Below are 20,911 nucleotides of genomic sequence, written 5' to 3'. Positions count from 1 at the left end.
ATCACAGAGGAGTTGGATGATCATGCTAGACTAGGGAGGTGGAGAGGCTTTAATCTCATCAATCAATATCTAGAAAGAAACTGACATTTACCCTGTCCCTTGCAAAACTATTCATTCCCCTGCCAAGATTCCACATTGTTACTTTTAAAGCTTGAAATCAAGACTCTTCAAAACATGATTGTGTCGATTCTAAATCCACTCCAGAATAAAGCTTATACTGTATAATTCTGATAATATGCAAATGAATTCCATTTTTAAAGAAAATCAGAAGATTCTCAATTGCATGAATATTCAACCCCTTTTCTATAGGAACACTAAATCTTACAATGTGCAAATATATAATTTCAAAGATCACATAATAACTTTAATGGTTTCTGTGTGTAATCAAAGCGGTTTCACTTGACTTCAGATTAATTGTATCTGTTGCTATAAATTCCCTCTCACAGATATTTAATTACAAGCCAAACTCACATAGTGATAGGAGACATCAACCATGAAGAACAAGGCTTTCAAAACAATTTAGAGATAGATGGATATATGGATAGATGGTAGAGGAGCACAGATCAGGAGAAGGAGAGAACAGTGACATCCATCATTAAGAAGTGCACATGCATCATACCATCCAGACACTACCTTGACCAGGTCACCATTCCAAACTGAGCTGCCTGATTACTAGAGGTCACTGCAAAACCAACAGTGACTTAAGAGGTTTTGCAAAGTTCTGTGTCTATGATGCATGTAACTGTTCATACTTTGAGAATATCCTGGTCCCTATACAAAACTGACTGACTAGATGAGTAGAAAGAAAAAAAAGCTTTAACTGAAACTCATCATATAACTTGGGTAAGATATACTGCAGGCATGTGACAGAAAGAAGTATGGTCAGACTACAGAATAATATATTTTTTTGGTTCCAATGCAAAGTATTAGGTTCACAAAAAAAGGTGTGTTTGTAAGATAATTAATAGTGTATTGTCAAGTTTTCTCAGATGCAGTAAGAGCTGTGTGTTTGGTTTCCTTGGCAAATAATTAAGCTATTTGATTGCTTTTGAGAGCAGGGTTGAGAGTATTTATTTTCTGTAAAGGAGAGCATATCTGACAACACCAATTCTCTGAGTGTAGATGAAACTAGGTCATTAGAAACTAAACCCAGTCCAAAAGCTACAGCTAACTCAAAGCCCAGCAGCAAAGTAATAAAAAGTATATTCTTAACACTTGTTCTGTAAAAAAGCAACAGGTTTTCTGCAGCACTTCTTTCTTGCCAGAGCATGCTTTCATGTCCAGCAGCTTACCTCCAGACATTGCACACCATACTTTCCATACTGCTACCAGGGGATTGAGAGGTGGCTCAAGTACAAGTCCAGAGTTGTTTTCTCAGTACGTCTGAGCAATTGGCTCTTGAAGGACAGATTGAGTTCACTTCCTTGTCATCTAGAACAACAGGCAAAGTGTCACATACCAACAACACCGCAGTTTTGCACCGTTGAGAAGACATTGGATTGAGAGGGATTCTAGAAACGATGGGGGCTGAGTGCCTTGTTTCCTTTAAATTTCTGTAGGAGTGCTGCTAGAAAATATAGTTAGAAACCATTAAACAGTCTTGCAGTTTGGAAGGATGGTTCTGAATGGTGTTTATATAACAATTCACATAATGGATCAAATAAACAGATTATCACAGATTTATTCTTTTTTTGCAGACAGAGCAAAGTGCCACCCTTAATGCCACTGACTTCTATATATTTGTAGATCACAGATTAGTTGCAAATTAGTCTTTTTAAACTAAACTATTGAAAGGAAACAGGAAAAATAGAAGCAATAGAATACCAAAAAAGAGAATGTTTTTGAACACATTGTGAAGTTAGAATAATGCAGCTGTGTACATACAAACTGGTTATATAAATACATTTACCTGTATATTTAGATGTATGTGTGTGTAATCTGTGGGGATCTTTGTTTTGAATGTGGATTCACTTGCATCTTTCAAGAAAATAAGCAGTGAGTTTCTCAGAGCACAGCCTTGTGTCAGGCACGCTGCTGTACTTTCTAACTTCTGTTAATTAATCTGCTTTTGGAACAAATTCCAAATATTTAGTATTTTATAGTTCCTCTTTGTTGGTCATTTGTGTGGATCAATCTTCATTTGAAACTCAAGATGTGCTTTCTCCATGCTTGGGAATGTCTAATCTCTTTAATGGGAGCCCCAGAGCATTCCAAAGTCTACTTCAATATGAACTGCAGCACAGCTGTGAAAACATACATACCTCTTTGTTTCTAAGAGTGTTGGGCTATGATTGCCACAGCCTGAAATGTGCAGTCTCTCAAAAGGATTCAAGCTGTGAGGCCATAACCAATGGTCTTTGTTTATCACACACATGAGCTTCTCTGATGGATCTGTTTAAACACGGCACTTCTGACAAAGGGGAGACCAGTACCTTCTGAATCATGGAAAAGATGTATTTAATTGAGCCAAACGAAACTGAGGGCAAAAAAGGTAAATTTACAACAATTTGTTCCGGTGTTACCTTATTTGAAAACTTTGTTTTCACGTGTCTGTATGTAGTCTCTGTCTTTGGAAAGGGGATGTACAGTACATAGTCAGTTGTCTTATTCAAACAACTGCATCAGGAAAATCATGTAGTGCACAGAAGCAGAATTTGCTACACATTCCATAGGGACCATAGGTTCCACTTTCTAATGGAAAAAGTCAATGGGAACATCTGGAAGCAGCGTTGCGCCATGTCCTGCTTTTACAGCACAGTTCTTCGAACATTTCATCAATTACCTGTGCACTCTTCAGACATTTGATCCCTTTCTGTCATATCCGATGGATGAGAGGCCTACAGATGCTATAATAGCTGAGGAGCTTCATAGTCGGCTTTTAGTGAGTCAGAAATAATGCATTTGAGTCTCAGCAGAGAGAAACATAAAAGCCTTTAATGAATATACATGAGATTTTTTTTGGCTCGAATCAGATATAAAAAATGTTTAGCTTAGACCACTTATAAAGCTCTAGAAGGAAAAAATAGCACCACTAGAACTTACTTTTTTTTCGTTTGTGGGGTTACTACTGTAAAGCTTATTACCATATTTATGTAAAGGCAAAATTGCACAAGGCCCGAAACAAACTGAAATAACAGTTAATAGTAAATTTCTCATGTGTGTGTTTTCTCCTGAAGGATCCTAGAACATTGGTTTGAAAACTATGAGCCAGTGGGAAGAGCGCCACCTACTGGTCCATCAACACTACGTCCTGCAGCAGCTGCGGGAGCCTAGTGTTCCTAAAACTCTCCCATTCCAGTACTGCCCAGGCCTAGCCTCGCTTGTCTTCTCAGATCTAGCTAAAGGGCAGCAATTCTGTAATGAAATAAAGAAATATGTATTCTCTTTTAAAATAATCGCAAATTAAATACCCACTATGTATTTTACGTTTCTGTTGAATCCTCCAGCACAAGACGCAACAGCTCCATCAAGCTCCTGGCACAGAACAGGTTAAAGCCACTGCAGGCTCAATGCTCGTCTCCTCCCTCTGCAATGAGTCAGTAAAAAGTGCCACATGACCTGCAAGCAGGAAGTATAGCCACAGAAACCCGTATACAGCAGAAACAGAAATCAACGTCTCACTTTTTAAACATTATATTCAGGTTTTCTGTCCAGTCACTGTAATATAACGCAAAAATGCACAGAAGATTACTGTCCATCGCATTATCTCTTGTCCTGTTGGGAATTACAGGAGCTTCAGCACTAGGTAAGTATTGAGTTACATTTTTCGCAAGTAGTAACTTGGTTAAGTGTATCTAAGGTAGAAAAGTAGACTGTAGATACACCAATAGACAGGTAAGTTTATATTCTCATTTCATATATAAGAACATCGTCTTATTATAGTCAGTGGTTTAAAAAAGAGTTGTGTTGTTGCTTGAAAAAGAGCGACGTACTAGAATTATTGGTCTGTGACAACTTAAACGTTTGTTTGCTTTTTTGATAACCAATTTAAAATTAAATGTTACTGCGTGTAGTCCTCTAAATAGGGTGTATACTGTATCTGGCAAGTAGACTCCGATTAGCAAGTAAAGCAGAGGTACGTGTCAGTTCACGGTACATCTTCGGGATGATAATCATGTCATGTATTGCGTTATAAACCTCTTTAAATTAAGTGCCCTGACGACAATCCAGCGCGCCTGGTCTGGAGTTTGCGCTGCGCGCGTGGCCAGCGCTAATTCTTTCCGCGGCCGGAGCGAGACGGAGTGACGCAGACGAGCGCACTGCGCGCAGCCCGAGCTGGCAGCAGGACCAGGGTAGCGCAGGGTGTCCGATTTCTCTCGCACAGCCGAGAAACTGCGAGGGCAGGGTTGCCTGCGGCCGCGGGTCGCGTCTGTCTCGTCGTGACATGTCCCCTTTACAGCTGGAAGAATACCGGCAATGCAGAGTTTAGCTTTTGAATTGCACGTATCAAATCTTCTAAATGACACACTTTCTATTCCCGTATGTCTGCCTATCACGTTGAACGGGTCTCAGTGGTAAAGTTACTAAACAACGATTTATTAATTTCCACCACTAGCGTTAACATACTGTATGAAAATTTTACACTGAAGAGCAAGGTATGAGTTTTGGCGTGATTACTTAGCGTTTTCTGAGGTAGCGGCGCGACATTATATCAGTGGTATTAAATCATCAAAGTCATAAGAATTGTGCCTCTTGCTGAAGAGAATCAACATGCTCTTTTAATTGTACATTACCAGTCCATAAAAAAGTCTGGTACAGAGGCCTGCATTTTGCTGTTCTGGGGAACAGCTGATGTTCCTCAAGCCTCCAGCTGTAGCGAAAGACCTTCCTGAGATTATTCAAATAGTCAAATATCCCAAATTCAGTGAATTAAATGATGTTTTGTGACTGCAGCATTTGTTTAAATATTTTTCTGAAACAATGTTTGTTTGATTGTCTTAGTTTGGAGCGTTTCTCCCATTTTGAACGTTTCCCGAAAATGTTTGTTTCTTTAAGGTGGATGAGCCAGTGGAAACAATGCTTAAACCTCAGTTGATATGCGTGTGCTGTTCCCATGATTGTGTCTAATGAGATTGTAGATTGCGAACAAATGATTAGAATAAAGAGTCCTTTGTCTGAGTTGGCCTTGTGTTGAGAAAAGATTGCAAAGCGTTCTGCTTGTTTTTTTTGTGTAGTAATCATGATGTGTAATGATATTCAAGTTACATACTGTATCAAGTGTAACTAAAGTCCATCGTTTGTAGCCTTGTGCTGTTTTAAAAACAAAAAGTGTTCTCTCCTGTCATAGTCACAAAAGGTGCTCTTGAAGTCTGAACACAAACCATTTATTATTTAGCCTAATATATTCAGAAGTCAAGGCTTCCTTTTCAAATTCCATGCAAGGTAACCTTTGAGACAGTACAAGTGTGTTAACCCTTGACTACAGTATATTGTGAAGGGTTGGTGCACTTGTCAGGAGTGATCTTATTTCCCACAGATAAAGAGAGCCTGTTTACCTAGGAAGAGCACAGGTTTACACGACTTGCCAGTCATGAAGGTTGTAGCCTGGTTTTTAGAGCATAACACTCTGGCTTAAATAAAAATTTGCTTGTGCAGTCTCACAAAGCTTTACCTACAGTATAGGAGAGGATCCAATTCAACCACCTCTAAAGTGAAATACCCACCGTTGCACACAGCACAGCACAAGAAGTGAGAAAGTGCTTCACTGGTTTTAAAGGGGAATTGTGGAAGACCAGATTGAATCATTCTATAGCAGACTTAACCCCAGTGTCCTGGCTAAACACCTCGACACTCTGTACTTTTGTACTAGACGTTTTCTTAAATATTTCACCCGCACTAAATCAAGACAGTTCTTTGTGGACAAAATGTCTTATTGTTTGCTTTCTTTCAGGTATTTGCTCAAATCAAACTACCTGTGATGAATGTGTACAACAGACTGACAAGACTGACAATACATCGCTGTGCCATTGGGTGATATGCTCTTGTAAGTAAATCTTTAAAAACAAAACATTTTTTTAAATGTGACTGGAGTTTTTTCAGCCCGTATTGCACTCCATGTTGGAGTTCAGTTGTGCAAAATGAAACATTAAACTGAGATAGTCCTGATTTCTCAATCCACTAAAGGCACAGATTCACTTTTCGCTCTTTTGTTATCTGAAACACGCTGACAGAGAATGTATTTCAAAACTCCAAAAATGCTTTCTCTTCACTTTGACGAGGTTCTCTGTGTTACAGGCTGAATGAGTTCAGAGAAAAGGCAGAACAGCTGTCTTCCTGTCGAGTAACAGACATTTGTTTTATGGCTTCACTGATCTGAATTACACAGAGCTTCTGCAAGAAAAAAATAATCTCCCCATATATACAGTTGCTAACAGTGCGGCCGTCTTCCTGCTTTTCAGTGTGATAACCCCTTCACCATGGAGTATGAAATGAGCTTTATCAACAGTTTTGAGCAGCATCTGCTATACAAGACCATATATGAAAATTAAGGCTAAGGTACTAAAGCAGTGCCTCTCGTCAGCCCCAATATCAGAAGAGAAAACCCTGTAGTTTATTGTCACTGGGGGAGTCCTGATTGTCTCTCCTTAGACAGTTGAGATAGGGAAGGCTGCAGAGAGCTTTTTCTGAATTTAATAAATCTAGGTCTTGTATATAATGGAAACCCTTTCGTCTAAGCGAAAGCAGTTTTTCATTTGCTTTCGTAATGTGATGGCTGGCAGATGACCTTTAGCAGTTTATTAAATCATGACGCTCACAAACGCTCCTCCAGAAGTGCAGGTGGGTGTGTGCATTGGGAGTGTGTGATGAAAAAACGTGAAAACCTTTGCATGCAGTGGTTTGCTGGCAGACAAGAGGCAGTCGAACAGTCAGATATTCTTTTTGGGTCGCTTTAATATTTTGACCTCTTTCGAAACTGATTTCTCCCAGTCCTGGGTTCAATCGTGTTGACATTCTGTGACATTCTCTCTGCATGTTGTTTGCATGTTTCCTGTGCATTTCCGTAGGTCTCTAGTTGGCTCCTGACAGCACAGATGCAGGATGTTGTGCTCTCAAAGAACTCGGAACAGGCTGCCATGTGCAGAGTTCCTGATCAGGATATGTAGCTCAATGATAATGGATGGATAAATGAATGTCATTTAGAGTTAAAAAATCTTCAAATTGGCTTATGCAAATATTACAGTAGTGACAGTGTTAAGTAATGTTTTTTTTCTACAGTTCATTCAGTAGTATTGAAATCTTTTAATCTGTAAACTTCGGAAATTAAATGGACTGCAGTGATGTTTTTATCTGCTCAAAAAAGCTAAAAGGCTTTAATTACTATAAATGTATTAAGCAAGTATTATAGGTACTCTTAAAATTTCTTTGAGGGCTCCAGGCTTAATTGAGTACCCAATTAAAGACCCAGTAAGTGACTTATACTTGCACTTAAATGTATACTTTGGGACATGCTGGTTTTGCTTTGCAAGGGTTAGAATTACAGTTTATTTTTCATTAAAATACTGGTAGAGTTTTGTTTTCTTAAATCAACATGTACTTGTAGCCCATATCTTCGTGGACATGTACTGTGCATAGTTTGGACATATGGCAGAAGACCATTGTGAAGTACAGTATTTGTGGTGAAGATCACAAAGCCTTTGTGAGGAACACAGAAGGTTATTGAAAATCTGTTGCCAAGTTGCAAGGAGCTTGGATAGGACAAACCCAGACAGGTTATTGGTGAGAAACAAGACTATTAGTCCTCGTTTAGACTGGGGTAACAATCAGTAACAACTCGGATAACAAGCCTGTGCTTACTGTGATAACATGTAAAGGCATGTTTTAACAAGACAGGCTGCTGCTTAAGCCCAGGTGCACCTGACGTATTTACAGTATGATGGACAGGTGTAGGCTGTTTATGCAAATATTCAGTTTTTCAGTAGTTTACCAAAGAAAGCTATTTTTTTTTGGCAAAAAGAAAGTAATGATTGATGACTTTGCATTTTGTAGATCCCAAATGGGAAAAAAAAATCTTATCTCTGATTAATGTTTGTCCAAATGTGTTTAAAGCTCACAGAGGTATCTTTTTTCATATGTCCAGAGAAGTTGTGAGGTTTACATTAATGTTTGTAGGAAGGAATATTGATTGACCTAGTGCTGCAGTTGTCTCCATTTCCTTTATCTGTACATGAGCAATTTCTAAATACTTAATTAATGATTCAAACAATTTGCAATGCATATAAATTTAATGTTTAGAACACACTACTACTGACTGGGATGTCGAAGGTGTTATATATATTCACACATCGCTAGAGCGATTATATGAGAGAGTAGACATGTCTGAACATTTTGTTCCATATTATTATGTGGTTAATAATACATGTAGCACATAGATTGACATTGCAGATGTTTACGATGTTTGTCAGTATTTCTGCATCAGGCTTACAGTTTTTGTTTCAAAAATGTCATCTACAAACCTTCAGCAATTGGAGCAGGCCACACAGAACATTGACTCTCAAAATGAAGTGCCTGATTGGAGTTTCCAAGTCTTGAATGTCACACATTTAATTGTTAAACAAAAGGCACAGGGGTGATACTTTCGAAGATATGGTGGACTTTAGAATTTATTGTAACAGTCTTCTATAGTGAAATTGTTGAATGAGATTTATCATACTAGGTGCCTGTTCATGTCAAACACTATATAGTATTTGCATATTAATAATTTGTGATAAAGAATGGATCTTCATCTATTTAGCGTTGGTTATCAAGTGTATTAGATATTGTCCTTTATTTGATTCATTTAATAGTCAAGTTTAATTATGTACTCTAGAGCCTTATTTTGTCAAAGTGAGTAGTGACTAGGGAAGATTAAGAACTGGATGACAGTTAAATGAATGCTCTAATTCCTAGTAATAATGAAGGCAAAGAGTGAAGAGTTGATGAGTAGATGTATAGTAGTTTGTCATACCCACTCTCATACAAATGCTACTTTGCACACCTGATCAAGCCTCTTCTCAATCAGTCAGATCATCAGTTGTCGTAACAACAAGATGGGGTCAAAAGTCACTATCACCTGCATGTAGTTCAATATTGTACTAACCTGTTACCATTACAGTACCTAAGATCAGCCTCTCCATGTCGTCTAAGTGCTTGTCATGAGTCATTGTGTCCTGCTCTTTACATGCTTGTTCAGATCTCCTGGTTTCAATTGACTTGTTTCTCTGACTTTGTTCTCGGATTACTCCTGTAAGATCTCCTGTGTTTCGAACCCTGTGTTTCCCTTTGGTGCCTCAGCATCGCATCTTCTCGGCTTGAACTTGGTTTGATACCGTTATGACTGCAGGCAGTGCTTCACTGAAACTCTGCCTGACTGCTCCTCCTGTTACCTGCTTGTCTCCTCTTGCTCCTGGATTCACTCACTAGACTGCTGTGTTCAGTCTGGTAAGTGCAGTGTGCTTACAGTGCGACAAGCATTTAGTGTCTAATGAAGATGGACAGCGAAGAGTCAGGTTTAATGAGTTTTATGAGTAGAGCCAAGTGAAGAGCAGCCAGGAAGCAAGAGGACTGTGCAGTTTTCTTCCCCGAGAGAGGAAACTTGAAAGAGAACTAGGGTCCAAAGACCAAAACAGGCCACTTAAGGAGACAAACTAGCAAGATTGAGATTATGGTGTTTTTTTTTAAATTGACATCCATTTATTGCAAAATTCCAGCAGGCAGTACTGAGTTAGTCAGAATTTTCCAACTTTAAAATATCATTACTGGTTTTGCTGTTCCAAATGAGGATCATTTTGGTTAACCATTTTAAAGCAGTTTTTATGACGGGGCGATTAAGACAATCTGTTGGTCTGTGTTTGCTAAAAATGAGCATGCCTTTTTTGGAAACACCATATTTAGCAGTGGCAGGTAGTTGCTATTTATGTAAAATGTCTTTTTCAGAATTCATTTTAAATACTTGTATATGGTCTTTATAAAGGTTTGTGCCAATTTTATTTTGATATGGAAAGTTGCCTTTCTCTTTGAGTTAATGATAAAATTGACTTATAAGAGTCTGAAATGAGCGTGTGTTCCGTGATCATGTTAAGGAGATGAAAAGGTAAAAAGTAGACTGGCTGTACTGTGTGCATTTTTTGTGTTGCTGTTCCTGTGCAGCATTTAGGCTATTAAACTAGTATTACAAATGAGACAATTAGAGATTTTAATTTAAACAAGTTTGAATCCACCTTTTGTGTGGGTTGTTTTATTTTACATAATTGGAGTGGGAGATAAAAGAGGAAAAAGATAAAAAGATGTTCAGCCGTTTCATTTTTGAACAGAAAAACTTTGTGCGTGGGAGCGTTTTTTTTGTTCTTGAACTTCCGTGCTCTGATAAAAGCATCTCAAGAAAAGTTTACAAAGTACGAGATTGTTTTTTAGAGTGGAAGGCCTGCCTTGTCATGATGGCATGAACCCGGATGGAGTAATTCATAAGCTCCTAGGAGTGAGCTGTGAAAATCTCAGTTGCGTAAAACCAGCAACTTGTGAGGAGATTTTGCCCTTGGATGAGGTCTTCTGGTAGCCTCTGCAGGACTTGACAACTGTAATGTTGGATCCTCTCTCTGGGGCAGATTGTTTAAATTCTGGACCCATCCTAAGATGAAGTTGAAGATAAGCAGGTGTGAGCCTTGTCAGTACCTGGATGGAAGACCTCCTGGGAAAAAAACGGGTTGCTGCTGGAAGAGGTGTTAGTGGGGCCAGCAGGGGACGCTCACCCTGAGGTCCATGTGGGTCCTAATGCCCTAGTATAGTGATGGGGACATTATATACTGTTAACAGGCGCCGTCCTTCGGATGAGACGTAAAACTGTGGTCCTGACTCTCTGTGGTCCTTAAAAATCCCAGGGCGTTTCTCGAAAAGAGTAGGGGTGTAACCCTGGCGTCCTGGCCAAATTTCCCATTGGCCCTTACCAATCATGGCCTCCTAATAATCCCCCTCTATGAATTCGCTACATTACTCTGATCTCCTCCCCCACTGATAGCTGATGTGTGGTGAGCGTTCTGGCTGCCGTCGCATTATCCAGGTGGATGCTGCACATTGGTTGTGGTGGAGGGGAGTCCACATTACCTGTAAAGCGCTTTGAGTGAAGTGTCCAGAAAAAGTGCTATATAAGTGTAAGCAATTATTATTATTATTAAGTTGTGCAGTGTTCCAGAACTCCAGGAGTAGTGAAGACGATGGCTCTTGATTAAAGCATGACACAGGGGTGGGAAGTCAATGAAAAGGCAGAAGCATTCTAGATGCAGGTAGAGATTAGGCAGGAAGCTAAATTGCATGAAAACAACAATATCCCAAAACCGTTATGTAAGGACAGCAGGAGTGAGGAGATACGCAACGGTGTTTTTCCTGTTGGGATAGTTCCAGCTAGGAGAGGGAAGTTGGTATCCTCACACTAACCTCTCCTCGTCTAAAAGGGGTTGTGATGACTGGAAAAAAACAATCTGAACAGGACATGGCTGAATGCAGTGAGGATTTCTCTTAGTTCCTCCGATAGTTGTAGGCAAAGAACAGTAGTCTTACATTATTTTCTGATTCAAATATAATATGAATGCTTATTAATGGTTTGTCATTTTTCTGTTTCTGGAAATGTCAAGCAGTCTAAGGCTGTACTTTCACCACGCTGCAGTTTAAGGCAAACAACCTGACCGGTTAGCACACCACATCATCCCACCATTTTGTTCTTTTTGTGTGTGAAGCTGCAAGCTGCAGCTTGGAAGGATAGTTAAAAGGCAAGGCTCTGTCTATTTGTCTTCTGTGTACAGCAGAAATGCCATTGCCTAGATGTGTGACATGTTATGTCCTCCGCCTTTACTCTTCAACATACTACACAGTGGTCTTAGTTAGCTTAGTGCATTCTGAGCACAGTGACTCATCTCTCTCTCAGTGGCTCTCTAATTAAATTTACACCTTGATGGCTACAATTTGAAGTGAGAAGTAAGAGGTTCTCCATCTTCCACCTCTTTTGATATACTACAGCACCTCCAGTGCCAGCATGCACATTTATTACTGCTCAAAACAGCCGCTACTGCAGGTCAATGCTTTTATGCTTGAAAAATCCTAAACCTTTTAAGACTGTGGAGAAGAAGACCACTCCTCCTTCCACCTTACTTCAGCCCCGTAATGTTGTCTGTTTCAGGAATTTAATACCAACTCTAGCTTTCCACTGGATAAGCATCAATTCTTGTGATATTGTTGGCAATTTTTCCTCCTTAATTAACCCTTCATTATTTTAAATTGAGGTCTTCCAAGGCTCCTCTCTGAATCTTTCTTCTCTGGGTATTTCTAAACCAGATCTAAACTATTTAACATTGCAGGAATCTATTTTCTCCTAGGCAGCTTTCATTTTTATGGTAATTTATTACCTGTCTTTAGTACTATAGACCTTTTATACTGTATGTTGGAGATCTAGAAATCTTTTAAAAAACAGCATTGCTGAGCCAAATGACACACTAACCTGTGTGAGTGCAAGTACAGAAGTCTTTTGGAGGCTCATCATGAAGGAACCCATCATAGCTGATTTTATTTCTTTGCGTGTTTTTACCTTGAACCTGTTCCATCATGCAGTTACTGGTATACTATGGTAGTGAAAATCATAAGGTTACATTTTCCAGAGATCAGTGAGAAGTACAATACTCCCGTCTTCCTTGGATAACTTTGTTTCGATACATCAGAGAGCTAAGAATGAGCTGTGTAAGCGCAATAAGTGCAATTGTAAATTAAGGGGTCTAATTAGTGCTACTGAACTGTTTTTACTTCTACTTTGAGAATTCAGGTGAAAATCTGTTCAAGATATCTGGGCTACTCAATTGCAAATGGAAATTGGTTTAATGTTTGCAGTATCGCAACTAAATTGATTTGCAAAAAACAAACAAACAAACCTTATTTTTTGTTTCACAGACCCCAAAAATAGATGCTGATAACATTTTAAAAATCATCTTAACATCATTGACCACAAACGATGTGTTTTAATTGGTGTCTAGAGTTAAACGTTTATAACCATGTTGCATATTAAAAACTGCAGTCTCATCGTATTTTCTTGCATACTTCTCTCTTAAGTAGGAAAATTAGGCTTGATCGTTATGAAAAGATGGTTTAATGATTACATGGCAAAAAAATGCAGGCTTAACCAGTGTCACAGTTAAACAGTTTTTCTCTTTGAGCCGAAGTAATGCGTCCAAAAAAACAGAGAATGCCTCAGGTATAATACAGGTTTCACAGATAAAAGGAACATCAGAATGTTTAAGAAAGCACAGCATTTCCAGCACTAAAGTTTTACAAGACCCTTTGGAGTAATGCTTCATATTGAATTGTATTTTCTGACGTGGGTCAGGTGTTGCTCTTCTCAATAGTCTGTGATGTGAACAGAGCTGTTCCAGCTTCTGACTTTTGCTCAGGCACAGCGTGCAGTCTTAGCTTCCCGCCTTGTAATGCTACAGTACTGGTTCCCTCTCTCTTTGTTGAGCTGCTTACAGACAAAAGCTGCTTATCAGCTGCTCTTTATTCTGGTTCTTCATTATAGGCTTTGTGTCTTAGGTTGAAATACGATCGCAGAAGGCTCAGTATTTGAATGAAGTGACCTTTTACCTAATAGGTGGCCAAGCCGGAGAGGGTGGAGTCTGTGGGGTGCTTTTATCACTCGGGCTGGCCAGAGCTCTCTGGAGGACAGTGAATTTAGTTACCAATTGTTTATTCCCAACATTGTTGTAATTATTCCCAACATTGTATTGCAATATTATTTTGTAAACAAGTAATACTTTAAACTAATAGGAAAAGCTCCGATTACAGTAATCCCTGATTTTTTTTCTTGTCACTTGTCAGGGGATTTTTGAGTCCTCCGAGAGCAGTGTTTTTATGTTATTTTGTGTTATATTTCTGATTGACATTTAACCGGTTTAGGTGTGTTTTCAGTTTACTGTAAATCATGCTGAAATTTTGTAATTTTATGCATTAATTTGGCTGCAGGTCTTTCCTACAGTTTGTTGAGGGTTTTAGTTTTTGACCTTGTTCACTTCTGTACTTTGTATCCTCTTAAGGTTTTTGGTTGATGTCTCTGAGATATTGTGGAAAATAATAATTATCAGATATAAAACATCAATTAATCTCAGTTAACTAATATTTCATATTTAGTGCTTTAGTACCAGATGTTAAGTGTGGATTCCAATGCTGTAGGATAAATATTTACATTTTGTGAAATAAATAAAAATAATTAGAATAAAAGCAACACTGAAGAAAGACCTATGTTAGACATTTATAAGGAAATAATAGGTGTCCTGCACTGTCTTTATTGAATTTTGTGTCTGAATTAGAAGGCTGGAGCATACACAATTCAAACCGTATAATTTCCTGTTCAGACATTTACAGCATCTACTGTACCTCATTCAGATACCATGAGCTGTATATTGTTGTCCTGTTTAAACACAGCTTGCCTGTTGCTCCATTTGTAAAGAGGGCAGAGGCAGCACACACAGGTGTGGCTCCACACATCTTTTTAGAGAGATTAAGCAGCGTCGGAGATTGGGATGTTGCGTCACACAGGAGATAAGCGAGCAGTGTTCTGAGTAGAGCACTGTACACTCTTGAGTAGGCGCAATCATCACCACCCTTGAAGGGCTGCTGGGTCCTTTTTGTTCTTTTTCCACCTGAGCTGCTGTTTCACCTGTTGCAGTTCACTTCTTTCTCAACTGGCCCTGTTTCACCACTTCCTGGGCTGCGAGTGAGGAGGTTTAAAGCGACCTCTCAAAACCTTGTCCACTCTGGGCTTTGACCGCTGTGACCAGAGATGAGGACGCCTGTTGTAAGATTCCCAGCCTGTTAACGTTGCACAAGTATGCTTGGATCACGAGTGGGGAAACTTGTGCCAGGTCATGGGCATGCTACTGGAGATTGCTCAGCAGACTGGATACATTTTCCTAGCAGAGAAGGGTACAGACCTTGGGTGTTACTGCTATTCAGCACTAAGCCAGTGTGATGTTGTTTTGGAAAAATGATTACTTATCTGTCTCTAGTATTGACAGTCGGGCGTGTTAGTAAGAGAGCTGTCTTATTGCTCTGCTCTGTTTTACTTAGTGATTTTTTTTTTAGTTTTGCTAACTTTTCTTGACTTTCTGTGCCATGTTTAAATAATATAAGAACAGGTAACATTAACAATATTACTTTCTTTATTATAATTTGCAGCTTGAAAATGTATAGACTACCATTACTGGCTTTGCCTGCTAACAATATTTATACAGTGACAAAAATGCATTCGATTTGTAATTTGTAGTAAAATTATGGGTTTCCTGATGGTACTGTTTGGTTTTAGTGCTGACCTATGATTAAATGTGCCAAAATGTGCTTTGCTGTTTTGATTACTACCAGCTGCACAGAGTACTGTGGAAGTTCAGTAAGACTCAGGAGACTTTTTTATGTGAATTAATCTGATTCAAAGTCCATGGGGGTCCAGACTTTATCTAAAGTTGGTATAATAAAGAAAAGGAACATACTGTTGTCCTGATGGAATACAGTACTACACATAAGAAAATAAACCCAGGTAGAGTAGCAACCAGGAGTGTTGGTACCTTTACTCTTACTACATACTGGAAATAAACTGGAAACAAAACTGAGCTGTCTGCTAATTCAACACTCCAACAGTCCACTGCTAGCTAATCTAAAAATTGGAACATCGTTACAAACGAGAGGAGGACATTCAGCCCATCTAGATCATTCGGTTTCTACTAGCTAGGCGATCCAAGGATCTCATCCTGCTGTTTCTTGAAAGACGACTGGGTATCTGTTTCAACAACAAGGCTGGGCAGCTTGTTCCACACTCCCACACATAGTATCCATCTGTGTTCCTCGGGTTCATGATTCACTCCTTATTCCGATGAAGTCCATTGCCAGACTTTACCAGTGCTTTATACTTATGAATATGCAAACTGGGCCCCTTGTAATCTTGCTTTGATAAAACAGAAAAAAAATGTATGACTAGTCTGTGGTCATTCACATGAGCTTATGAAAAGTCAGACAACCCATTTTATAATAAATAACTTTCCTTCTAAATGGAATTGTTTAATAGAAACGTATTACAAGACAATATTATTAAATGAGATGTTTATTATTAAACATAATGATCTGAGCTTTTTTGATAAGTTGAAATAAAGTACAATACTCCTACTTGTGATGGGTGCTGGTAAAATGGTTGAGGACAAGGCTTCAGATGTGCTGTTAGCTGGTATGTTATCTTGTCCTTGATGGTTAGAAGAAAAGGAATTTGCTAACTCTAGATGCTTCTTACAGAATCTATTTATAATAAATATGTTTTACCTTTACATTGCAAATCAATAAATCTCAGGAGTCAGCCTTGTGGAATCTAGATGTAATGTGAAAAAGCTGATCAAACCATTTTTTATTTTCCCCTGAAGTGCCTCTGTTATCACAGTAAATCACAGATGGTTGTCAAATATACTGTATGTTGTTACAAAGTAACAGAGAGATGCTGTTTGTCTCTTCTGGAAATGGAAATTAAATGAAATTGTGCCAAATGGTGAAAGGGCCATATGAAAATAAGTTGGGGAATTTAAGACAAATGCTAATTTAATCAATGAAATCGCTGCAGGCGGCCAACACATAAATATGGAATTTTCATATTCATATTCCTCAGTTTTTAGTGTTTTTTTCCCCATTATTGCCTATTAAACCTGATTTTATTAAACAAGGCTAGGTGCTTTCAATTAAAAATCGGCACAGATTAATTGTTGCCTCGTCAAGTTCTTAAATAGAAGAATAAGTTACAGTTTATTAACGGATATATTCATATGTTGCATTAACGGATGTATTAATATGTGCATATGTTGCATTATTATGACCAGCTCTTCAGACATCCAGTGATATTCTTCTCAAGAGAACAGAAATGTTTTTATTAAAACACTATTTTTAAATATGTGTTTAAAATAATTATGGTTAATAATGATGAACATCTTTTACTGAGAGCATAATGAATAGATTTCTCAATAGTGAGGTGTACTGTAGACATGATGAGTTGCACAGTAAATGTGCTTTGAAAGCATGAGTGGTGTTGCAAAATGAACACTAAAAGTACAGAGCATTACACACATGATATTTTGTGAGGTACAGTGACTACCATATCAGTAGTCAAACTCCAAAAGCAGCACTTTCAAATGTTGTGGGAAATTCTTCATCAGAGGAGCAGGGCACAGACGTGTGCAGATTCAGTTTAGTTGAGCTCAACTCGTGCATTGGGTCTGCCCTGCAAAACAGACACACTGCAAGGGGTTCCCACCTCTTATAAATAGGCTAAGAAAATAGTTTGTTTCACAAACTAGTGAGTGCTTGTCCTGTTCTTTGATATGTAATTCTTTGTCCTTTCCTTTGATATGTAACAGAGGTTGTTTTGCTTGTCTTGTTGCCTGCAGCTATTTGAGGGCTTATCGTGTTTTATGATGTTCTGCTAGGTTTTTGCTCTGTCCTTTGAATATGCAACAGAAGTTGACTTGTTTGCCCTGTTTTATGGTATGTATTCGGAGTGTTATTCTGGGAGGAAATTGTTTGCAATAGTTGCTACTCCAATACCTTCCACAGTCAGGTTAAGTAGTAATATTGAAGAGCTCCTTATGAGCAGTATTTGTATGTCCCACGTCAATGTTGTTCCCACGACATTTGTCTCTGTTTCTTCATTTCCACATGGAATGAGAGGAAACCAATAGCACACTTCTGGGTTTTGAGTTTCATGCAGCCATTTCCCTGCGTTTTCAGTTTTCTTCTTGGAAAGACGTAGTCCTCTACCATGTGTTCAGAGAGACAGGGCTTGTGGCACCCAGGTACCTAGCTTCTACAGCACCCGGATTCATTCTCACAAGAGCAACACACAAATATGAAGTGTACATTGTTTATTTTCAAGACTTCCCCAAAATTTTCTCCTTCTTTCGACCAGGCCGAAGTTCAGCATCAGACCATTTTTCGGCAATAGCATTGACCCAAAGCTAAAATTCATACAAACAGTTGTTGCATCAGTAAGTTGTGGTCAGATGGTTCTTGAATATTGTAGCACCTCTTGGGTTAAATTAATGGTGTTCTTTACAACACCAGAGGTGATTAGCAACCGTGAATGTCATGATCGTATTTTAGAATTCTAACGTAAAATAATCACTGTTCCTGTAAGTTTTACATCTTATGCCTTTTTAGTGTTTATTTCTTTGTTGCATAGCAACTGACTGGGACCTTTTGTGCTTTTAATCTCAGAGGACTATTGCCTGTTTAAGTCCCATTCCTATAAAAATGGTTTTATGATGTTGTGAAAGTGCAAGATACTGTGCATCTTCCAGGTTATGAAACAGTTCCTCAACTGAACTTCAGTAACAGTTGGTGTCTTGTATATTGAAAACAAAGATGCTGGCACATTTTACAAAGAAAGCAATATGCACAATATATTCAAATGAAATGTGTATTAAACAGATTTATCTTATATATTTAAATAGTAATCACATATTTTGATTATTAAGGCTAAGAAACAGATTATGTATAGCTGTTACTATGTAATTTGGAAATACTTAGTAGTTGATATCCAGAACCAAGTTGTCCACAGTACCACAGCAGATGGTTGAAAACAGCTGTTCTACATTTTTAGTGTTTTTCTATAGTGGTATGAGAAGTGTATTGGTATGTATGGTATTTAGACTGAAAGCAGTCTAAAATGCAGTCAACTTAATGTTTTAAAACAAATGGAAAAAAATAGTAGTTTTAGATTTTACATAAAGTAGTACATTTGATGCTGCAAATACATAAAACACTCAGAAGAGGATTAAATCAAACATTTTAAATGTATACCTATCACAGAAAATGTAAACATAAATACAGGGAAAGTTATAGAATTGTGATATATTTGGTATGAACAGTGTCATGCTGTCAAAATGGTAATATCACTAAGTGTACTGGATATAAGCTCTCTGAAGATTGACTCAGTCCTGGCACTGCTGATACACAGACCTGATCAGCCTGTGGACAGAGTGCTGGGGGATGATTTGACAGTCTTCCATTGTAGCTGCCCCAGACTGGTGAACGCTGGCTTGTTGTAGTTGTCACCCATTGATAGCATTGGTGACTTGGGACCATAGATGTTCTGATGGACACAAGTCAAGAGAGAAAGCACTGCATTGGTTTCCTGAAGTTATACCATTGTAACCCAAGCACAGTATGATCTTGGTGGGTTTCAATGTGTTGCTGTTAAATTTTCACTCCTGGATGGGCTCATAACAAGGAAAGACTGTTGTCTCAAGAAAGTTTTTCAGTGTTATGCTGAGGAGAGAGGTTGCCCTACCCTCTGCACCAAAGACATGCTTGTGTTAAAAAACATTTCTTGCCACATCATCACACTTCCACCACAACGGTTGGCTTGAACAACATAGTACCCATTATGATGTGTTCCTTCAGGTCTTTCCAAGGCAAGACAGTATTCATTGGTGAATGCCACCAACTCTGATGTTCTGTGGCCGACAAAAGACAGATCTCAGCTGAGCACGTGGTGCTTGAATGGCCTCCAAGTGTGTTGATCATGTTCATGCAGACGTTGAGCTACATTCCTTCAGAATTGAGTAGCAGTTCAAAGTTTTCTTGTTCCTCCAAGGTCATTCTTCCCTTTTGACCTTAGCAGTCAACATCCTAGATGTGATGCATTTGAGAATGCTACTGCCCTACATTTTGCAGATTAATTTCTGAATTGTAAGACACTGAAAGTTAAGGATGGAGCCACAATACTAATGTAAAATGATTCATACATACCCTTATTAAGTTTTCAAACCTAGTTGTTAATTTATGTAATACTACTATTTAATTAAAAAAGCAGTGCATGGTCCTCTGTTCCTCTTGCACGGAGCTTAAACATCATAGGAGCTTACACTTTGAAAGACTGTTGGGCTGATTGCTCCTTTTTATTTTTAAAATGTATGTGATATTATTCATATTGCCATTCCCCTTTTTCAGGGATTTTGTATACTTTCACTGAGGGATGAAATGACATTTCTCTCTGCTTTAACATGATTAACATTTTGTTAGTTTTCTGCACAAGAAAAATCAATGAGTTTTGTACATTGCATCCTAGATTGTGGATGAATATTGCAATCCAGTCCTCACCTAAAGAGCTGCCTTACCATTTAAAGGGAAGATTTTGGTAGCTTTTGAGTCTCCTTTGTGCTTTTCAGCTCCATTGATGTTTAGTAGCTCTACAGTGCCAAGGTCACTGCTCCTCAAACTTACTTTGTAAAAAGCCAAAAGTGCTGACAGTGCAGAATGTCAAAGAAAACATATTTAAAGGGACTTTTGGGACTATCCTGAATCATCGTCTCAGTTAATGGAGCATACAATGTCTCTGAAGATGAATTTTTCACAGTTAAGACAGCATAGATATGGCCTAAGGACTGGATTTATCTGTGTTAGTTTTTATGACGTATCGCAGCGAATTGCTATCAAACAGCGATAGTGCCACAGCACATCATCAGTTACCTCGTGTTATACAGTTTTACAGAACATTTTTTTGTTTGCTGTGGTAGATCAATCAAGGGTTTATGAACAAGCAGCTTCAGCAGGAAATGACAGACCTACTTTCTGCACATTACTGTACCCAAAACTGTCCCTTACAGACAGTTTAACTTTAATTTTTCATTCAGATTTTTATTGTGTTCAGTTTATCGCAGATGAAGAAAAACAAATTTGTTTTGATCTCTGATTTAACATTTGAAGTAATTACCCTAAGCAGTGTTCCTGTATCACAATGTAGTGATTTAGTGAAATGATGATCTTGACATGTGGTGCAGCCTTGTTACATAGCAGGAGCTAACCACACTTTGAAGGGTTGTACTATTGCCCTCTTAAGTAGCTCTCTTCTGATTAAGCATACTTGAAGTCCTAAAAC

General features: G+C 38.4%; 1 protein-coding gene across 1 annotated transcript in view; it reads left to right on the top strand.

Annotated features, from left to right (window-relative positions):
• The first annotated feature begins 3,551 nt into the window (after positions 1-3,551).
• cd164 (CD164 molecule, sialomucin) overlaps positions 3,552-20,911 on the top strand; it is a 40,736-nt gene continuing 23,376 nt past the window's right edge. Inside the window, exons 1-2 of the mRNA XM_088930102.1 lie at positions 3,552-3,745; positions 5,891-5,983. Of these exons, the coding sequence (XP_088786228.1) occupies positions 3,676-3,745; positions 5,891-5,983 (163 nt within the window). The 5' untranslated portion in view covers positions 3,552-3,675. The remainder of the gene's footprint in view (positions 3,746-5,890; positions 5,984-20,911) is intronic.

Source organism: Atractosteus spatula, chromosome 2 (genome assembly GCF_055471065.1).
Source record: "Atractosteus spatula isolate fAtrSpa1 chromosome 2, fAtrSpa1.hap1, whole genome shotgun sequence".
Classification (NCBI taxonomy): Eukaryota; Metazoa; Chordata; class Actinopteri; order Semionotiformes; family Lepisosteidae; genus Atractosteus; species Atractosteus spatula.
The sequence above is the reverse complement of the archived record's forward strand: the minus strand, read 5'-3'. Positions and strand labels throughout refer to the sequence as shown.